A 17,738-nucleotide genomic window follows, 5' to 3' on the forward strand; every position below is an offset into this window, starting at 1 on the left:
ACTACTTGAGTCAAGTCTCCAGCCCTTTTGTTTGCATTTTGCTTTGAGACAGGGTCTAGCTAACTTTGACAGGACTAGCCTAGAACTTGAAATACACCTGCCTCTTGCCTCCTGAGTAGCTGAGATTACAAGCATGCATCACCACAACTGGCTTATTTCTAGTGTTTTGAGACAAGGCCTCACTATATATAGAGCGCATGCTGGTCTGGAACTTGCAATCCTCCTGAGTGCTGGGAACTATCTCAGCCTCCCAAGCACTGGGATTATAGACGTGCATAGCCTAAACCTCACTATGAATTATTTACTTATGGAATTTTCCACTTAATATTTTTCAACCATGTATAATAGGAATCATAAGAAGCTAAAGTGTGGATAAGTGGAAACTACTGTATACTGACTTGTGAATATCTTAACGACTGTTTCCTCTTTTTATTATTTGACATGTTTTTTTCTTTCAACTAGGAAAGTTCTTTGAGAATGAGACTTATGTCTTACACATCTTTCAATTCCCTTGAGCATTAGCAGCATATTAAAGGTGATCAAGATAAGTCCAGTCTCAATTTCTAAAAAGAAATACAGATGGTCCCCAACTTAGAATGGTTTGGCTTACAGATTTCTGTTTACTTGATTGCATTAAGTAGAATGCATACTTTGAATTTTCATCTTTTCTGAGGCTAGCAATATGCTGTTATGATACTCTTATCATGATGCTGTGCTGCAACAGAAAGCTGAAGCTCCCAATAGACCATTATATCATGAGGCTGACCCATATTCTAGGGACTGTAGCTGTATTAAATGCATTTCCATGAGGATACTTTTAGCTTACAATGAGTTTATCAGGATGTAACCTATTCATAAGATGAGGAGCAGTGTACAGGTACACTTAACCCCACCTAGTTCTAAGGTTTAGAACTTAAAATTTACAAAAGTACTTCTTCCTTCTAAATTCTAAATAATTACTGAGTAATGTCTAAGATTTACAAATACTATATTTTGACAATTCACTAAACAAACAGAACGGATTTAAATTAATCACCAACTTACCGGCAATATGGATTTCTTCTAGAAGAATACCGAAGAGTTAGAAATCTGTAATATATAAAAGGCTGGAGCAAACTTCCTTGGCCACTGAAATAAACACAAGGGTGGTAAGTATACATCACCATAAGTTCTTCTAAAAATTTAAAGGCAGTTCAAATGGAGAATAAGTGTGTCTCCATGCATCAAATAGTTGGTAATATCTGTAATACCCAAAGTCCAGTTATTCTATAAAAGGAAATAAAAGAATGTAGATGATTGGTAAAGAGTAACATGTTATTGTTTAAACTTTTATAAACGTATTCATATATGTAGTAATTCTGAAATTTTAAACTACTAAATAAGCCAAAAAAGGTTACATGAATGTTTCCATAATTAGCGCAATTGATGAAATTATGTTTTAAAACTTAATAAATATTCAAATGAAAGGTAGCTTATTTTATAGTTAGCCAAATTATACTGACTCAGTACTAAACTTAACATAACCTATACTAGTGTACATAGTTAAAAAGCACACTTACAATCCAAAAATAGGTCACCTTATATAAACTTATGAAACTCCAAGTCTGAAATTCTTTCCTAGAAAAAAACTGTCTGGATCAAGGTATTCACAGAAATAGCTAAAAATAAAACACGACGAGGCTAGAGTGGTAGATCACTTGCCTAGCATGCACAAGACCCTGAGGTCAATTCTTACCACCACAAGAAAAAAAGAAAGAAAATACACAGCAATACCTTGAAGGAGACAGTGAGGCAGTTGGGTTAGGTAACTGTATTATGCTTATTTATGCAACTGCTTAAATCTTAGTTACAAAATTATATACCAACCTTGAAAGAAACAAAATATAAAACTACACATATTATTAGAACTATATTTTAAAACTTATTTTGGAGGAATTATATTTAGACACTAAATGTTTTTTCTGGAGTGGTTTTGTTTGTTTTTTAGGTTTCTGAGGTTGGGTCTTGCTATATAGCCCAAGCTGGACTTGAACTCAGTATCCTCCTGTATCAGTCTCCCAAATGCTGGAATTATAGGTGTGGACCACCACTCCTGGCCTAAATATGATTTCTTATGTTAATTCTTTTAGCCTTTCTTCTAAGTATTGTTATATTACTTTCATAACAAAAATAATTTACATGATTACACACATCACTAAATTGTTACATTCTTTTAACTTTTTAAATTTGAAACATATACATAATACAGAAGACACAAATAGAAAATGTTCACTGAAAAACAAGTTTCCCATCGTCCAAGGTAGTTCTTTCTTAAAGTTATAGTGCATCTCTAATATATCCTTCCAGAAATTTATGTATACAATTGTATATAATGACTAACACTAACACAGAGCTCATCTTACAATAATTCACTGAATGTCTACCAACTCTAAGAGGGAGTTAGTATTACCATTGCCACGAAATTGACACAGAAACATGTATGTGCTTGCACACACCCAAAAATATAAATGGAGAATACCCCATACTGTTGTTAACTTCATTATACACCTTGGGGAATGCCATGATAACACATAAATTACCTCATTCTTTTTTACAGCTTTAAGTACTCCTCCATGTTATGCTTGTACCATTATATAACATGCTCTCTACTAATGAATATTTAAGATGGCTCTAGTCTACAATTAGAAATAGAGCCATAGGTAGGGATGTACTCAGTGGTAGAGTATGTGCCTAGCATGCACAAGGCCCCCAGTTCAATCCCCTCAAAAGAAGAAAAAAAATCCTACAATGATCATCCCTTTATCTGTCTTTGAGCACATGTGCATATATATATAAAATGAACTCACAGTCTATAGAATCATTTTTAAATGATTTTAACATTTAAGTTTAAAATATTATTGCTTACAATATAACTTGATAAAGACTTTTATCACTACTGGACTGTTTCTACCATGAAGGATAGCACATAAAGAATAGTAATGACTCATGACTGTTTTTAATTTTATACTTTGAATTACATTCAAGTTACATACTAAAAGCATCAGTAGCTTTTCCTATTAGATATGGAGCTCCGGGAATGTAGGTCAGTGGTATAGCGTTTGCCTAGCATGCATGAAGCCCTAAGTTTATCCCCAAAGCAAAAACAGAAATGATTTTATAAACTGATTTTACTTCTTTATACAACAATATATACATGTACAAGAATGTCATAATTAAATACACTTCTTTGTACAATATATGCTAATAAAAAACTAAAAATAAAGTAAAAATTACAAAACACTAATAAGTACACACAGAAACACAAAACCTCCCATGCTCATGGATAAAAATAATTAACACTGTTAATATGCCCATACTACCCAAAGCAACTTACAAATACAATGCCATACTCATCAAAATACCAATGACACTATTCATAGAAATAGAAAAAAAAGTCATAAAATTCAAATGGGATTCTCAAAAATACTCTGAAAGTTTCTGAATAGCCAAAATAATCTTGAGCAAAAACAACAAAGCTGGAGGTGTAACAGTACCTGATCTCAAGATATACTAAAGGGCTACAGTAACTAAGACACTGTAATACTGGCATAAAATCCAACACACACACCAATGGAACAAAAAAAGATCCTAGAAATAAATCCACACATCCACAGACAACTAATTTTTTTACAAAGATGCCAAAACACATTGGAGAAAGGAAAACCTCTTCAATAAATGGTGCTGGGGCAACTGGCTATCTATATGCAGAAAAATGAAACTAGATCTCAACACATGCTAAAATCAACTCAAAATGGAAAAAAGACCTAAATGTAATATCTGAAATTGTGAAACTACTAGAAGAAAACAGGGGAAACAATTCAAGACACTGGCATGAACAATTATTTTTTTTTTATCAGAACCCAAAAGCACAGGCAACAAAAGCAAAAATAGACAAATGGGAGTATATCAAACTAAAGCTTCTGCACAGCAAAGAAAACAATAGTGAAGAAATGACCTACAACCTGGAAGAAAATATCTGCAAACTATTTATCTGACAAGGGATTAAAAACCAGAACAAGGCACTCAATTTTTTTTTAAAAAAAAGAAAAACAAATGACTAAAAAGTGTATGAAAAAAATGCTCAATATCATTAACCATCACAAAATGCCAACTGAAATTGCAATGAGATTCCTTCTCACCATCAGAATGGTTATTATGAGAAAAGCAAGAAATAACAAATGCTGGTAAGCATGCAAAGGGAACTTACATACAGCTGGTAGCAGTGAAAATTAGGATAGCCATTATGGAGAACAGCATGGAGAGTCTTCAAAAAAATTAAAAATACAATTACCCTATTATTTAGCTGTCCCACTTCTGGGTATACATCCAAATAAAGGAAATCAACACATCAAAGAGATGACTGCCCTCCATGTTTATTGCATCACTATTCACAGTAGCCAAGATATGAAATCAACTGAGGTATATCCATCAGGAGATGAATGGATAAAGAAAATGAGGTATATATACTTACGTATATATACACAATGGAATATTATTTAACCACTAAAAAGAATGAAATACTATCACTGCAGCAAAAATGGAGCTGGAAGATATTATGTTAAATGATACTTAAATCAAAGAAGAGAGTAGAATAATGATTACTAGAAGTTAGAAAGGGTAGGGAGGGAAGGGAGGGGTTATAGGGAAGTTGGTTAACAAGCAACTTACTTAGAGGAGTAAGTTCTAGTGAAAATAAAACTTCTCATCTCCTTTATAATAACATGAAAATTCAAGTGATGTTAAGTTTAAAATTGATTAAGTATTTAAATAAATGTTTAAGGAGCACAACTGAGTTAATATCCTAATGAAGTCAAACTTGGTGTGTGTTTCAACAAAAAAATCTACTCTAGTTCTAAAATGAGGATTTTGTCTCTCAGTATTTTAATTATTTTAATTTTTTTTTTTCAGTGCTGGGGAGTAAATCCAGGACCTTGCACATGCTAGGCAAGCACTCTAGCACTAAGCTATATCCCCAGTACCTTAAGCAGATTTAAGAGGAATATAATGAACTATATTGCTTATTACAAAGAACTTGGGAGCTTTTTTTTTGCCTGGAACTGGGGATTGAACCCAGAGCCTTGAACATGATAGGCAAACACTTAGCCACTGAGCTACATCCCCAGCTACACAGAACTTGGATGTTTCAAAATGTGGACATCAACAATATCCACATAAAAACCTAGTTTTGGCATTTACCATTTTTATCTTCAGCTAGTTATAAGAAACAAACAGCGGAAATGGGTATGCTCCAAGTAAGTATTAGATGAACCCCAAGAAACCAAAGACGGCACAAAAAAGCAAGGAGACAAAAAGTTCCTTTTAATAAATAGTGTTCAGGCAGACGAAGTGCTCAGAAGGTGTTTTGAGGTCTGGAATTCAACCCCCAGAACCCACCCTCACCAAAAAAAAATTAAGTGTTTAAATGTTTGGTCAGGATCACAAAAGAGGAGAAGAAAATTAAGACCTTTTAAGTCATGGGAAAAATACTGCGATTTTTATCTTGTCCATTTTTTCCTTTGCCCTCTTCTTTTATGAGCCTTCACCTTTTAGGATAAGACTTTTACTAAACCTTAAGATGAAACTTTTAAGAGTTGAGCAATTCACAAATACAGCTGCATCAAATCTTATACTCAGCATTCATGGAATGCTGCAGACAGAAAAAGTTTAGACCTTTTTGTTTTTTTTCCTTGTGGTACTAAGGATTGAACCCAGGGCCTCATACATGCTAGGTAATAATACTTTTTAAATGAGGAAACTTAAGGCTCAGATGCAAAATTTATGGTCAAATTAACTAGAATGGAGGTCCACAGGCACCCAAAGAGAAACCGTTCATTTACATTATTCTAGAACTTTATTTAAAGTACATTATCAGGAGGTGGGGGCAGGGGGCAGGGGGGAGAAATGACCCAAGCCTTGTATGCACATATGAATAATAAAACAATTAAAAAAAAATAAAGTACATTATCCACCTAGGACCCCAAAACTTAAGCAGCACATGGCAATCTTAAAGAGTTCTTAAAAGCAAGCATTACTTCAAAGAATGAAAGTGATGGATTTATAAGGAAATCTATAAAAACTCTGAAGACTACTAAAGAAAGGAGTAAATGTCAGTTATATAAAAACCTCATTAGTTAACCAAGTCAATGAACATCAAAAATTATAAAATGTAATTTTATGACTGGTAAGTTTATTAAAAATTGAAAAATTGGGCTGGCAGAATGGCTTCAGTGGTACAGTGCCTGCCTAGCAAGCATTGAGACCTTGAGTTCAAATCCCAGTACCACCAAAAAAAAAAAATTAACAAAATTATGCAAAACAAATATATAGATTTCTTTTTTTTTTAGTCAGAGTCTCAAACTAGCCTCTCAAGGGATGGATTGCTGGCCTTGTCACCACGCCCAGAAAGTATGCATACATTTTAAAGGACATTTTGGCATGGTACATTAAACACAAAATGCACCAGCTTACATGCAGCAAAATCAACTCTTAATATTGATATTAAAGAAAACACCAGCACACAAGCAGGTAAAAAGAGTTTACTGCATCAATATTTGCAAAATGAAAAATTTGGAAACAAATGTCCATCATCAGAATGGGCAACAAAATGTAGCACATCAATCTGATGAAATACTACATGACCATTAAATGAAATAAACACTTAACTGCACATGCCAATACAAACAAATCACAAAAGTAATCATGTAAGTGGAACAAAGCAAGGTGCAGACAAGTGATGCATTATGACATCTGATGTAAAATAAAAACTTAAATACAACTCTATACTCACAATAATACATATTTTCTACAGATTGATATATTTTTAAAAGATTACATGCATGTACACATATCAAACTCCTTATCTCTGGAAAGAAGAGAACAGAATTCCAACTAGGATTCCTAACCAAATGATATTTTAGCCTTTATCTACAGTGTCCTATTCTTCATAAAACTAAAAAGCTATCGTCCAGGTTAAAAATGTACACTGTTAAAACTTAAATGTAGGGCTGGTAGAATGGCTCAAGTGGTAGAACGCCTGCCTAGCAAGTGCTGAAGGCCTAAGTTCAACCATAAAACCACAGAAAAATAAACAAATAAAATAAAACTTAATGGTAGTATACCATTAAGTCCCAGCACTTGAAACTGAGACAGGAGGATAATGAGTTCAAGGTCAGCCTGGACTACATACTGACAACTTTTCTCAAAAAAATAAGTAAATAAATAACTTGATTGCAAGATTATCAATAAGACAGCAGTACTATTTTAGTGTTCTAACATTCAAAAGGGAAGTTCTTTGTTCATGCATTATTTCCATACCTGGGATACAAACAAAGTAAGCAGGTGATGGTAGGTAACTGTTACTGCATGACCTCAATTTTAAAGATTTTCTCTCGTCTAAGAAAAATCACCTCAAAAATGGCAAGAATAGACTAGACTTCACAACGACTGTTTTGAAAGTGGTTATTTTGAAATTAATTTTCAAAATCTTAAATGATTTATCACAAGGACTACAAATAAGACAAATTCCTAGTTTTACTAAGGTTCATTGTCTCTACTAAAGTGATTGCTAAGGTCCACCTAGTTCTACCTGTCAATACCTACTTTAACAGATTCAAGCAAGATGAAATCTGAGTTAATATCTTAAGGTTCACTTAGTTATCAATCTTTCAAAACATATACACATCTTTATTCTTACCTGAAAAGCATAAAAACTGTAGCAGGCATCAAGAAAATTTCATTACAAGCAATGAATTTCAGGATATTTTGTTGATTAGCGCTTAATTTATCCAAGACAGATCTCAATAGAGGTAAACTATTTGATCCCTTTGCCTGAAACAAAAATAAACAAACATTAGAAATAATGCAGCACCTCCGACAACTCAATTAGTCGCCCCTCTAGGACATCTCTCAGATAATAAGAAAGGATGCTTAAGCCCCTTATCCTATCCTATACTGTAAATCCTACCTAGATTGATTAAAATTCCTAATACAATGTAAATTCTGTATAGTACTTACACTGTATTGATTAGGGAATAACAAGAAAAGTTCGATACACACAAAATTTTGTTTTGGAACTATTTTTATCCATAGTTGGTTAAATCCACAAAAGTGGAACCTAGGGATACCAATAGCTGACTATATTTTCTAGTAGGTAAGAAGCATAGGTAATGTAGCCAAAAACTAATTATTTGAAGATGATTATACAAGTTTACAAACTAAGGGCAAATGTTAGTGTGCTTTCCTATTTTGTTTTGTGTAATTGAAGACAATCAAAGACACATTAATGAAAGTACTTTACATTCTTAGCTGCTTTATTTTTCCTGACAATCTTTAAATTATTTCACCAAAAATAGTGGTTACTTCTCTCCAGTCATAACAAAATCTGACTGACTATCCAGTAATGGTTAAAATATCTGTGACTCCTCAGCTAGCTAATTGTTAGAAATTATGGAGTCCTAATTGCTGCTGTGACCAAAGAATTACAAGAATAAAGGCCAACACAACGCAGAAATTTGGTATTTTAATTCAAATCTACCTGTCACACTTAAGGTAGGATTAATGTTCCAACCCAACAATTAAAAAAAAAAAAAAACTTCAGGAAAGCAGTTCTAAATGTTAGTATAAAAGATAGTACACTGCATTTATCTGGTATGTTAGAATTATATACTGACAGAATAAGAGAGCTCTGACAACTCAAACTTAAAGATACAAGGTGTTTCAAAAATCAACATCGATTTCAAATTTCAGGAATCCCTCTGGGAACCTGAATGTAATTTTAAGTGTAATCCTTTACGTACAAGATATACTAGTTTGAGACACTTCAGTAATAAACACTTCCAAACTCAAAACTTTCAAGTTACGAAATAATAATTTAACAAGTCTGTAAGGGATGGAGGAACTTTTGTGAGAAAATGTCCTAGAACTCAAATTCATGTCAACTATCTACAATCCAAAAGTCAAAGAAATAGCATAGTTTTACTTACATCAAGAACCTTTTTCGTGTATGTGGCAGCATGAAGCAAAGAAAATAACAAGACAGGGAAAATACTCACTGAAGAAAACAATTAAGGAAAACATTTAAAAGTCATCAAGTACTTTGCAAAACGGGTTATGTTAATATACAGATCTGAAACACCTACAAAGTGAATTCAGTGAAATCACTTTTGTTTCACTGATATTTTGTCACTTATAAAGAAGAAAGTAAACTATTTCACTCTCTAAACTCACTGTTCTTATGAAGAAAATAGTCAAGTTTTTTCTTTTATTTCTACTGATTAATTAAAACTAAACATTTGCTAAATTAAACTAAAACACAAGCTACCTCAAGGGATTGAATACTGCTTTTCAGTGCACAGTGGCTACCCTGCCCTTCAGAGAAAATCTTCTACAGTGCTTTCACAGGACTCAACCACTGAGAAGAGTTAAACTAGAAAGCTGTTATAATTATGTTCTCAATCTGTGAAAATAAAAAAGACAGTATATGTTAGGGTTTATATATAATCTGTTGAAGGTTCTCATCAGTTTAATTACAGACATAAACAGAGAATCCTTATATTTGATATGTAAGTCCAACAGCTTGGCTTTATACCATGGATAAATACAGAATTTTTGTTCAACCTTTTAAAAAATGAAAACTGCTCAAAAGACCCTAAGCTCCACCCTATTTTCTCCCAGATTGATAACAAAAAAGTTTGTCAAGTATTTCCACAAAATGACAGACTCAAGTCAATCATGAATGGCAAAAACAATGGCCCTAAAAGTATCAGCACTTTCTAAGAAATTTTCTATACTTTTATTTTTCTATACTAGGTGAAGGCTTGGCAAGGGTGGGAAATGTTGACTACTAAGTATCAAGCTCATTATAACTGTAACTCATTTAGCACCCAAAAGTTCCTAATTTTCAGTAGGGAAGCACCTATGCCCAAGTATTAGAAAAATCTTAAATCTAATGATGCAGTTCTCCAAATCAATGTCCTAACAAATTCTTTCCCGGCATTCACAAGAATTAAGATGCCAATTTCCTAAGTAGAAATCTGTCTGTCTGTCTGTCTCTCTCTCTCTCTCTCTCTCTCTCTCTCTCTCTCTCTCTCTCTCACACACACACACACACACACACACACACACACACACACAGAGTTTTAAGCTTTTAAATGAACGACAGACTCCTTTAAAACTGATGAAAACTATAATTCTCTCTTCTTTAAGACCACTGTAAAACTCTACTGTGGCTTAAATAATTCAATTTAAACTGTGACACACATTCAGACCTGAAGACTGATTCAGTAACAGAAGCAGTGTCAAGCAGCAAAAACAGTACCCTGAACTGGGAATCAAGATGTTGATTCCTGTCTTGTCACAAACCTCATTTTCCTAAGCCAAATTTCATCCTCTGTCAACTGGCTATGCATAAATCAATACTAGATATTTCTAATGAGTCTTTCATCTCTAATATTCTACAGTTCACAAATCGTGAATAAGAGATTCATAATCTTTGCTTTCAATATCATTTTAAACTATTTAGAAAAAGGGTGAAAAGTCTACAATTTTAACCCTAAGTACCTATCATTAATAGAGCAAGAACAATTATCACCTTTGTACAAACAAAGATCAGGATACTTTTGTAATATTACGTTAGACCACCTTTATTGATCACGATATATTCAACTTCCTTAAGAATCAATTATTATTTGTCAATTACCAGTTTGTTATTCCCTCTGCTCACTGTATTCCTATTCCCAAGAATTTAAGGAACATGAAATTCTTAGTGTTCAACGTTGCCATAATTTGGGTTAGCAAATAACCAACTACACAAAGAAGGCAGAAAGACTGTCATCAGTCACGAGTCTCATCCGGTACAACATCGGGATTCAATCAATAAAACTTAGTAAGTACCTGATCTGTGCTAGGCAGTGCTCCTGAGTTCAATTTGCTCTGTATTAATTATCTGGAGTACATTTTCTTTTATTTCTATTACTCCCTCCAAAGAAATCTTCTAACAGGCATAACCAAGAACTCTATATGTCTTCCTTTATTTCAGAAAAGAGTTCTTAAAAATTTTATGTATACATACTACACTTTGAACTCAGGACTTTAAGCTTTGCACTTGCAAAGCAAGTGTTCTACTGCTTGAGCCATACTTCCAGTCCATTTTGCTCTGATTATGGGGTCTGGAAGGACCATTTGCCTGGACTGGCATTGAACCTCAATCCTCATGATCTCAGTCTCCCGAGTAGCTCGGGGATTACAGGTGTGAACTACCAGCACCAGCAAAAATAAGAATTTTAATACTGGTAACAAAGCACCTCAACGAACAGGACTAACAAAAGCTAGTCAATCCAATGATTTGTCAAGCAAACACCTACAGTTATACTACAACAATCACTGAGTTTTACCTACAAACAAATACAAATTATGATGGAATATTATAGACCCATACACCAAAATATGAAAAACTCTAACCTTATTTTCCAAACCACTTTTATTATCTTGGCAAAAGCAAGACCTTTAAACAGAATCTCTAAGTGAAATTACAGGCTTTCTTAACAGGAAACTAACAAATATTGAAACTATCCTTTTTTTTTTTGGATGGTACTAAGGTTTGAAGTCCTCTACTGCTTGAGCCACACCTCCAGCTTAAAACTACATTTTTAAATATTGTCCATAACAACGACACAGCATACAATAAGGGCCATATCTATAATCCCAGCTATTCAGGAGGCAGAGAGCAGGAGGACTGAGGTTCAAGGCCAGCCTGGGCAAAAAAATAGCAGGACCCCACGTCAACAAATAAACCAAGCATGGCATACATGCTTCTCATTCCAGCTATAAGAAAGGCATAGGCAGAAGGGTGGAAGTCCAAGGCCAGACCCAGGTAAAAGCAGGAGGCCCTATCTGAAAAATGACTAAAGCAAAATAGGGCTAGGTGCGTGGCTCAAGTGGCAGAGCGCTTGCCTGCCTAGCAAGCAAGGCCCTGAGTTCAAACCCCAGTGCCACCAAAACTACCTAAAAAATAAAATAAAAATGTATTAACTTAGTGCTTCCTAAACACACTGAATTGTACAGCTTTTCTTTTAATAACCATTTCAAAATGTGAAAACAAATAGAAATTCCAAATGAGTTACTTTTCATTACATAGATTATTCATATATGTCATCAATTTCAACTTTACCTACAACAAATATTTTCTTTTTCTTTTATTTATTAAGTTATTTCTGGGTTAATTTTCTCTAGCTCACTGGAAATTAGGAAAGGGCTGAGAATTGTTTTTTTTAAAGCAAGACATTTGGACACTTTACCAAAGACATTTTAAGTATTAAAAATTTAAGTTCTACGTAAGTTTATGCTTTAAATCTAAATATCCACTAATAGAAAAGCTTACAAGAACCAAGAATGCTGATAGACAAAGTTTAAATTTCCAAAATAGCTCTTCAATGTTTGATTTAAAATTTTTAAGCCAGAAAATTCTTAACACTAAACATTTTCATACAAATGAAGTGCCAAAAACAAAAGAAATCAAAGCTTCACGGACCATTTTCATTACTGAATCCTTCCTATTGCACACACACACACACACAAAAAACTACTACCTTTAGTTGGTAATTTCCTTGCCCAAAAAAAGTAGAAAAGGATACTTGTAACAGGGTAGGAATTGACAAAGATGAGTGAATACAACAGGTAGTGGCAGCTGTCCTCTAACAAAGCCTGGGCCAGGAATGCTCTGCTTAACTGGAAGTGTGGTAATCTTTGATGCAGCCGCAGAGCACTGGTAAGAGCATTTGCCAGCAAAGCACGTTGGTAAAAGCTTGCTGCTTCATGCAACCTGCAAGTGATCAGAGAAGTTATCATGAGACACAAACAACTACCATGTCTCTTCCTCCTTTGTGAATTGCATCATAATTGCACAACACCTAAATCATTTAATTGTGAATAGAAAAAAAAATTACTTGAACCTATTCTACCTTCTTGGAAGTATCACTTCATATATATATATATATATATGCCCAACTGAGTTCTTCCTGTCAAGTTAAAAAAGTTAAAAAATGCAAAAAATCATCAAAAACTCACCTCATCCCCACACACCCAATTTTTCCTCATTTTCAATGTGCTGTTAGTTTCACAAATCACAAGGTACAATACATTCCTCCAACTGACATTACTAGATTATTTTGACTAAAGGTAGGATTTGTTATTTTGACCCAAATCCATTACAGTTAAACAATTCTTAAACCTAAAAGGCATTTCACAAATACTGACTGAACTGACTATAAAAGTCAAAAATATAAATAATACATACCCAAGAAGAGGCAGAACAAACAAAGCAGAGCAGTAAACTGTGAACAAGCGAGAAAGCCACATTGCTGTGTCCAATTTATTCGTCATCATGAATTGCTACATTTAAAAAGAAAAATACTGTGGTAAACTAAGTCTGCAAACTACATTAAGCACATAGTAGTAGTTTTCTTCTCAAACTAGTTTAACAATCTTATAAAACTTTTTAATATCATTATGTGAAAACTCTTACATCAATTAACTCTTTCACACATATGCTCAATGGAGAGTCCAAACACCCTACAGTTTTGATGTGGAAGGAACAGGAAGTACTTAAATAAATAGAAATAAGCAGAAAAATACCAGTTAACATTTCAGAAAACAAAAAAACTAGTTAAGAAAAAAAAAAATCTGAACAGAAAATTAACTACAATTATCTCTTCCTTCAACACTGGTAATACAGGCTTCATCTATTAAAAAATAAAAAGCATTAAAGAACTAATTGCTCTCAAGAGAACCATAACATCTATTCTTAGAAAAATCTCAAATCTAAATAGGCAGGTCTCAGAGCAGAGTAAGAAGGCACTACACAAACTCAAGTTTGGATTAAATATACCTTTTAAAGGAGAAAGATAAACCATGGTAATAGTTACTGTTGGACTCATTAGTCTGTGGATAATCTGTCTATGTATACAAGGGCCTAGCAGAACTGTGGCACTCAAAGTACACCTGTCAGGTATTAAATGGTAACTGCTGCTCTAATTATGTGACTCTCCCTCTAAGTTTTAACCTGGTATCAGAGGCACTAGATTAAACTTTCACATACCACTCCTCCATTTTTTCTCAGTCTGTCTTTTCCTTGGCTGCTTTTTGCCCCCCAATATATATATGCCACTACCACTAAAGCAAGAACTTAAAATCTGTCTTATCATTAAAGCTGTACCTTCTAAGTAACTTCTAAAGAAGATTTTATATTTTTCAACCAAAAGTCATAAATAACGTTAACATCCAGATACAATGCAAATATATGCTGAGTAAAAAGTTTCACAAACAATACTTATCCTTTCTACATGTGTTGAATTTTGGTATTTATTTTTTTAAAAAATAGTTGGTGCTTTCACTAAAGTGATTTCAAAAGTCACTAATGGGTCTACCTAAAGTTTTAATACATTACTTTTTTTTGTGGGGTGGCGGCACACTCACTAGGCAGACAATCTACCATATAAGCCATTTCACCAGCTCTTTTTTGTGTTGTATACTTTCAAGATAAGGTCTCACAAACTATTTGCCAGGGCTGAGATCCTCCTGATACTTTGTGTCCTCAGTAGCTAGGATTATCGGTGTGACCCACCAGTGTCCGGCTAAAACAGCAGTTCTTGACTTTTGAAAACTACCAATGTTCTTGTAAGACCAAAAAGGGAGGAGGAGAGCAGAGGAACTCTTATGGATTAAAAGAGATATGACTAGTAAATGTAATGCATGTTTTTTGGCTGAATCCCTAGGAGAAAGCACCTTTAACGGACAATTAAGGAAATTTGAACATGAACTGTGTATTAGGTAATAACATGTATCAATGTTAAATTTCCCAAATGTGATAACTGTACTGTAGTCATGTGGAAAAATCCAGAAGTATTTGTGGGTTAACAATATTAACAAATGGATCAGCAAAAGTTTTTTTTAGAAAGTGTGTATATAGAGATGTTGCTTTTTTTTTTTTGATGGGTCTGGGGTTTGAACCCAGGGCTTTGCTCTTGCAAAGCAGGTACTGTACAGCTTGAGTCACACCTCCAGGACATTTTGCTCTGGTTATTTTAGAGATGTGGTCTATTTCCACAGGCTGGCCTTGAATCGCAATCCTCCGGATCTCAGCCTCCCAGGCGTGAGCCACTGACGCCAAACTAAAAAAAAATTTTTTAAGAAAAAAAACACCCAATTCACAAACTCACAGAGTTTAAAAACTGGAGGACAATAATCCTTAGGGTACAAATAGCTAGAAAGCTGTTAAAAAATTTACAAAAACGTAATGGTATTTGTCTTCATAATGAAGTAAGGACAAAGTGAAGGGGGAAAAACCCGCTTTCTCTCCCTTTGCGTAATTTCTGTATAAAGTAGGTACAAAGGTTCACGGTCTACAACCTCAAATGGTATCTTCAATCTGGGGCCAAGGACAATCCAAGTGTAGGAGGAGGCAAAAAGGCCCCATGGCATGACACACAGTTCAGGGCCACCTACTCCAGGCCAGCCCGTCGCCGTTTTGGGAACCAGCTAAAACAGCTCCGGCTGTGTCTTCCCTGAGGTCCCCCGGCCCCGCTCCCATTCGCTGACCCCAGGCCACCCGCCCCGAGCTCCCGGCACGCCTCGGGACCCTGCGCCGCTTCCTGTTCCTTCCTAACTCCAGCCGACCAAACCGGGCGACCCTGCCCGCTAGCGCACTTACCACAGCGCCCGCCCCTTGGGGGCCGTTTGGGGTTGTATCAGCCATGGGAGACACACACGCGCCGGGGACGCTGCAATTGCGAAGGGAGAAAGGACAAAACGTCAGAGCTGGAGCCACGACGCGGGTAACCGGCTTCCCAGCCCCGCGCCACAAGCTCGCCGCGCCCTGTCGGCACTCCGCGCCGGGAGAGGAACGGCTTCCCCAGCACCTCCGCCGCCAAGAATACCTTTCCCCACGGCCGAGATCAAAGCGGGCTTTCCAGAAAGACCCGAGCAGAGGGCGGAGCTTCGGAGCTAGGCCCTGAAGGGCCGACCAGCGCCGCCGGCTCCCAGTATTGCCGAGACGGAAGTGATCTTTTCATTTCCGGCGGAAGAGGCGGGATGATGAGAAAAATGGAAGCTGTGCCCAGAGCAAGACGGGAAATGTAGTTTTCGCCCTTCTTTTCGGCTCCACCTGTCCTGGCCAATTGGCTCCGAGAGGACCGAAAAGCAATTTATGCCTCATGTCTAGCACACAGATGATCCTCCCTGTTGGTGTCCAAACCAAAAAATCTCTCTACTGCCTAATGTAGAGGCTTCAGATAACAGTTTTGGATCTCTCCCTCAAAGAGCTCACTAAACTCAGAGGTTCACCTTCGAAAATTAATTATTTCAACAAGTATTAATGAGGCCTGCTATAAGACAGGCTTCATGCTTGACACGGGGGATTAAGAGATGAATGTGACACAGGCTGTGGAGAGACATACAAGTAAGCCGAAATCACATCACAAACTTGTACAATATATGGGCAAAGGCTGAGTTAATCACAGGAAGAATCAGAAAAGTTCTGGGGAACTTTCTGGGAAAGGTAATTCTGACCCTAAATCTTGAAGGAAAAGAAGAAGTTTGGTGAAAGAGGAAAAGAATTTGAGACAGAGGAACAGATAGTGCACGAAGTAACAGAACAATCAAGGACAAGAGTTCAGTATGAGAGTATGAGCAGAATTGGGAGGGGGGGAGTAATGAAAGATTAGGAACAAAAAGGCAGCAAGGATGTGCTAAGGGAAGGAGCTGAACTTGACCCCAAGATTCAGAGAGCCAATTTTAATCAGATGTGCGATATTGTCAGAATTAAGAGAAATCACTCTGGTGACAGGGTAGAGGATGATCAAAGAGGAAGCTAGGAGATTAGTTAGGCCATTGCATACATCTAGCAGAGAAGTGATGTGATTCTGTAATGGGCAGTGCTGTGGGGAAGAGAAAAGGAAAGATGACTTAGAGGTGACTTCTAAGATTTGGTGACTGACTAGGTGATATAGGTGTGGTGAAAAGGAAAAATCATCTGCTGAGACCTAGAGAAGAGATACAGAGAAAAATGAGTAAGAGTAGTGGGTTAAGAGTCAAACATGAAGGGAGTGAAGAGAGGGTGTTGACTCGAGACCTATAGAACAGCTGGTACCCACTGGAAAACCATGATCTTCTCATGCTCCTCCTCTCCCAGATGTGTGGTTAAACTCCAGTATCCATGGCCAGTCCAGGTGCTAGTTAGCTGTAGCCCAGAAATCAAATGTGCTCTCTTGAAATGGTGTAAACTTCTCTTTTTTAAGGCCACTGTCCAAGTTCAGGCCCTCAGAATCACCAGCACGGATTATATATCCTCCTAGCTGAGCTAAAATGCCACCTCCTCTACACTCCTCAAGTATCACTCCATATTTTATAGCACTTACCACTTCATAATATTTCTTATAACTGTCCACTTGCCTCTGTGTGTGTGTGTGTGTGTGTGTGTGTGTGTGTGTGTGTGTGTTCACTAAGGCTGCCATAACAAAATACCACAGACTGGGTAGCTTAAACAACACAACTTTTTTTCTCACAGTTCTACAAGCTGGGAAGTTCAAGATACATCAAGGTACTTTCACTTCCAGGCCTCTTCCCTTGACTTGAAGGCAGCTGCCATTTTTCAGTGTGCTCAGCATACAGGGTAAAGTGAAGGGTTGTGTTTAATATCTCATAAGGCC

General features: G+C 36.0%; 1 protein-coding gene across 1 annotated transcript in view; it reads right to left on the reverse strand.

The window, feature by feature from the left end:
* Positions 1 to 16,104, reverse strand: part of Tmem33 (transmembrane protein 33) — a 28,068-nt gene extending 11,964 nt beyond the window's left edge. The window contains exons 1-7 of the mRNA XM_020166752.2: positions 15,969 to 16,104; positions 15,743 to 15,812; positions 13,331 to 13,425; positions 12,669 to 12,856; positions 9,021 to 9,088; positions 7,733 to 7,866; positions 1,045 to 1,128 (exon numbers count right to left, since the gene is read on the reverse strand). Of these exons, the coding sequence (XP_020022341.1) occupies positions 1,045 to 1,128; positions 7,733 to 7,866; positions 9,021 to 9,088; positions 12,669 to 12,856; positions 13,331 to 13,425; positions 15,743 to 15,787 (614 nt within the window). The 5' untranslated portion in view covers positions 15,788 to 15,812; positions 15,969 to 16,104. The remainder of the gene's footprint in view (positions 1 to 1,044; positions 1,129 to 7,732; positions 7,867 to 9,020; positions 9,089 to 12,668; positions 12,857 to 13,330; positions 13,426 to 15,742; positions 15,813 to 15,968) is intronic.
* Between the last annotated feature and the right edge of the window lie 1,634 nt (positions 16,105 to 17,738).

Source organism: Castor canadensis, chromosome 9, assembly GCF_047511655.1.
Source record: "Castor canadensis chromosome 9, mCasCan1.hap1v2, whole genome shotgun sequence".
Lineage (NCBI taxonomy): Eukaryota > Metazoa > Chordata > Mammalia > Rodentia > Castoridae > Castor > Castor canadensis.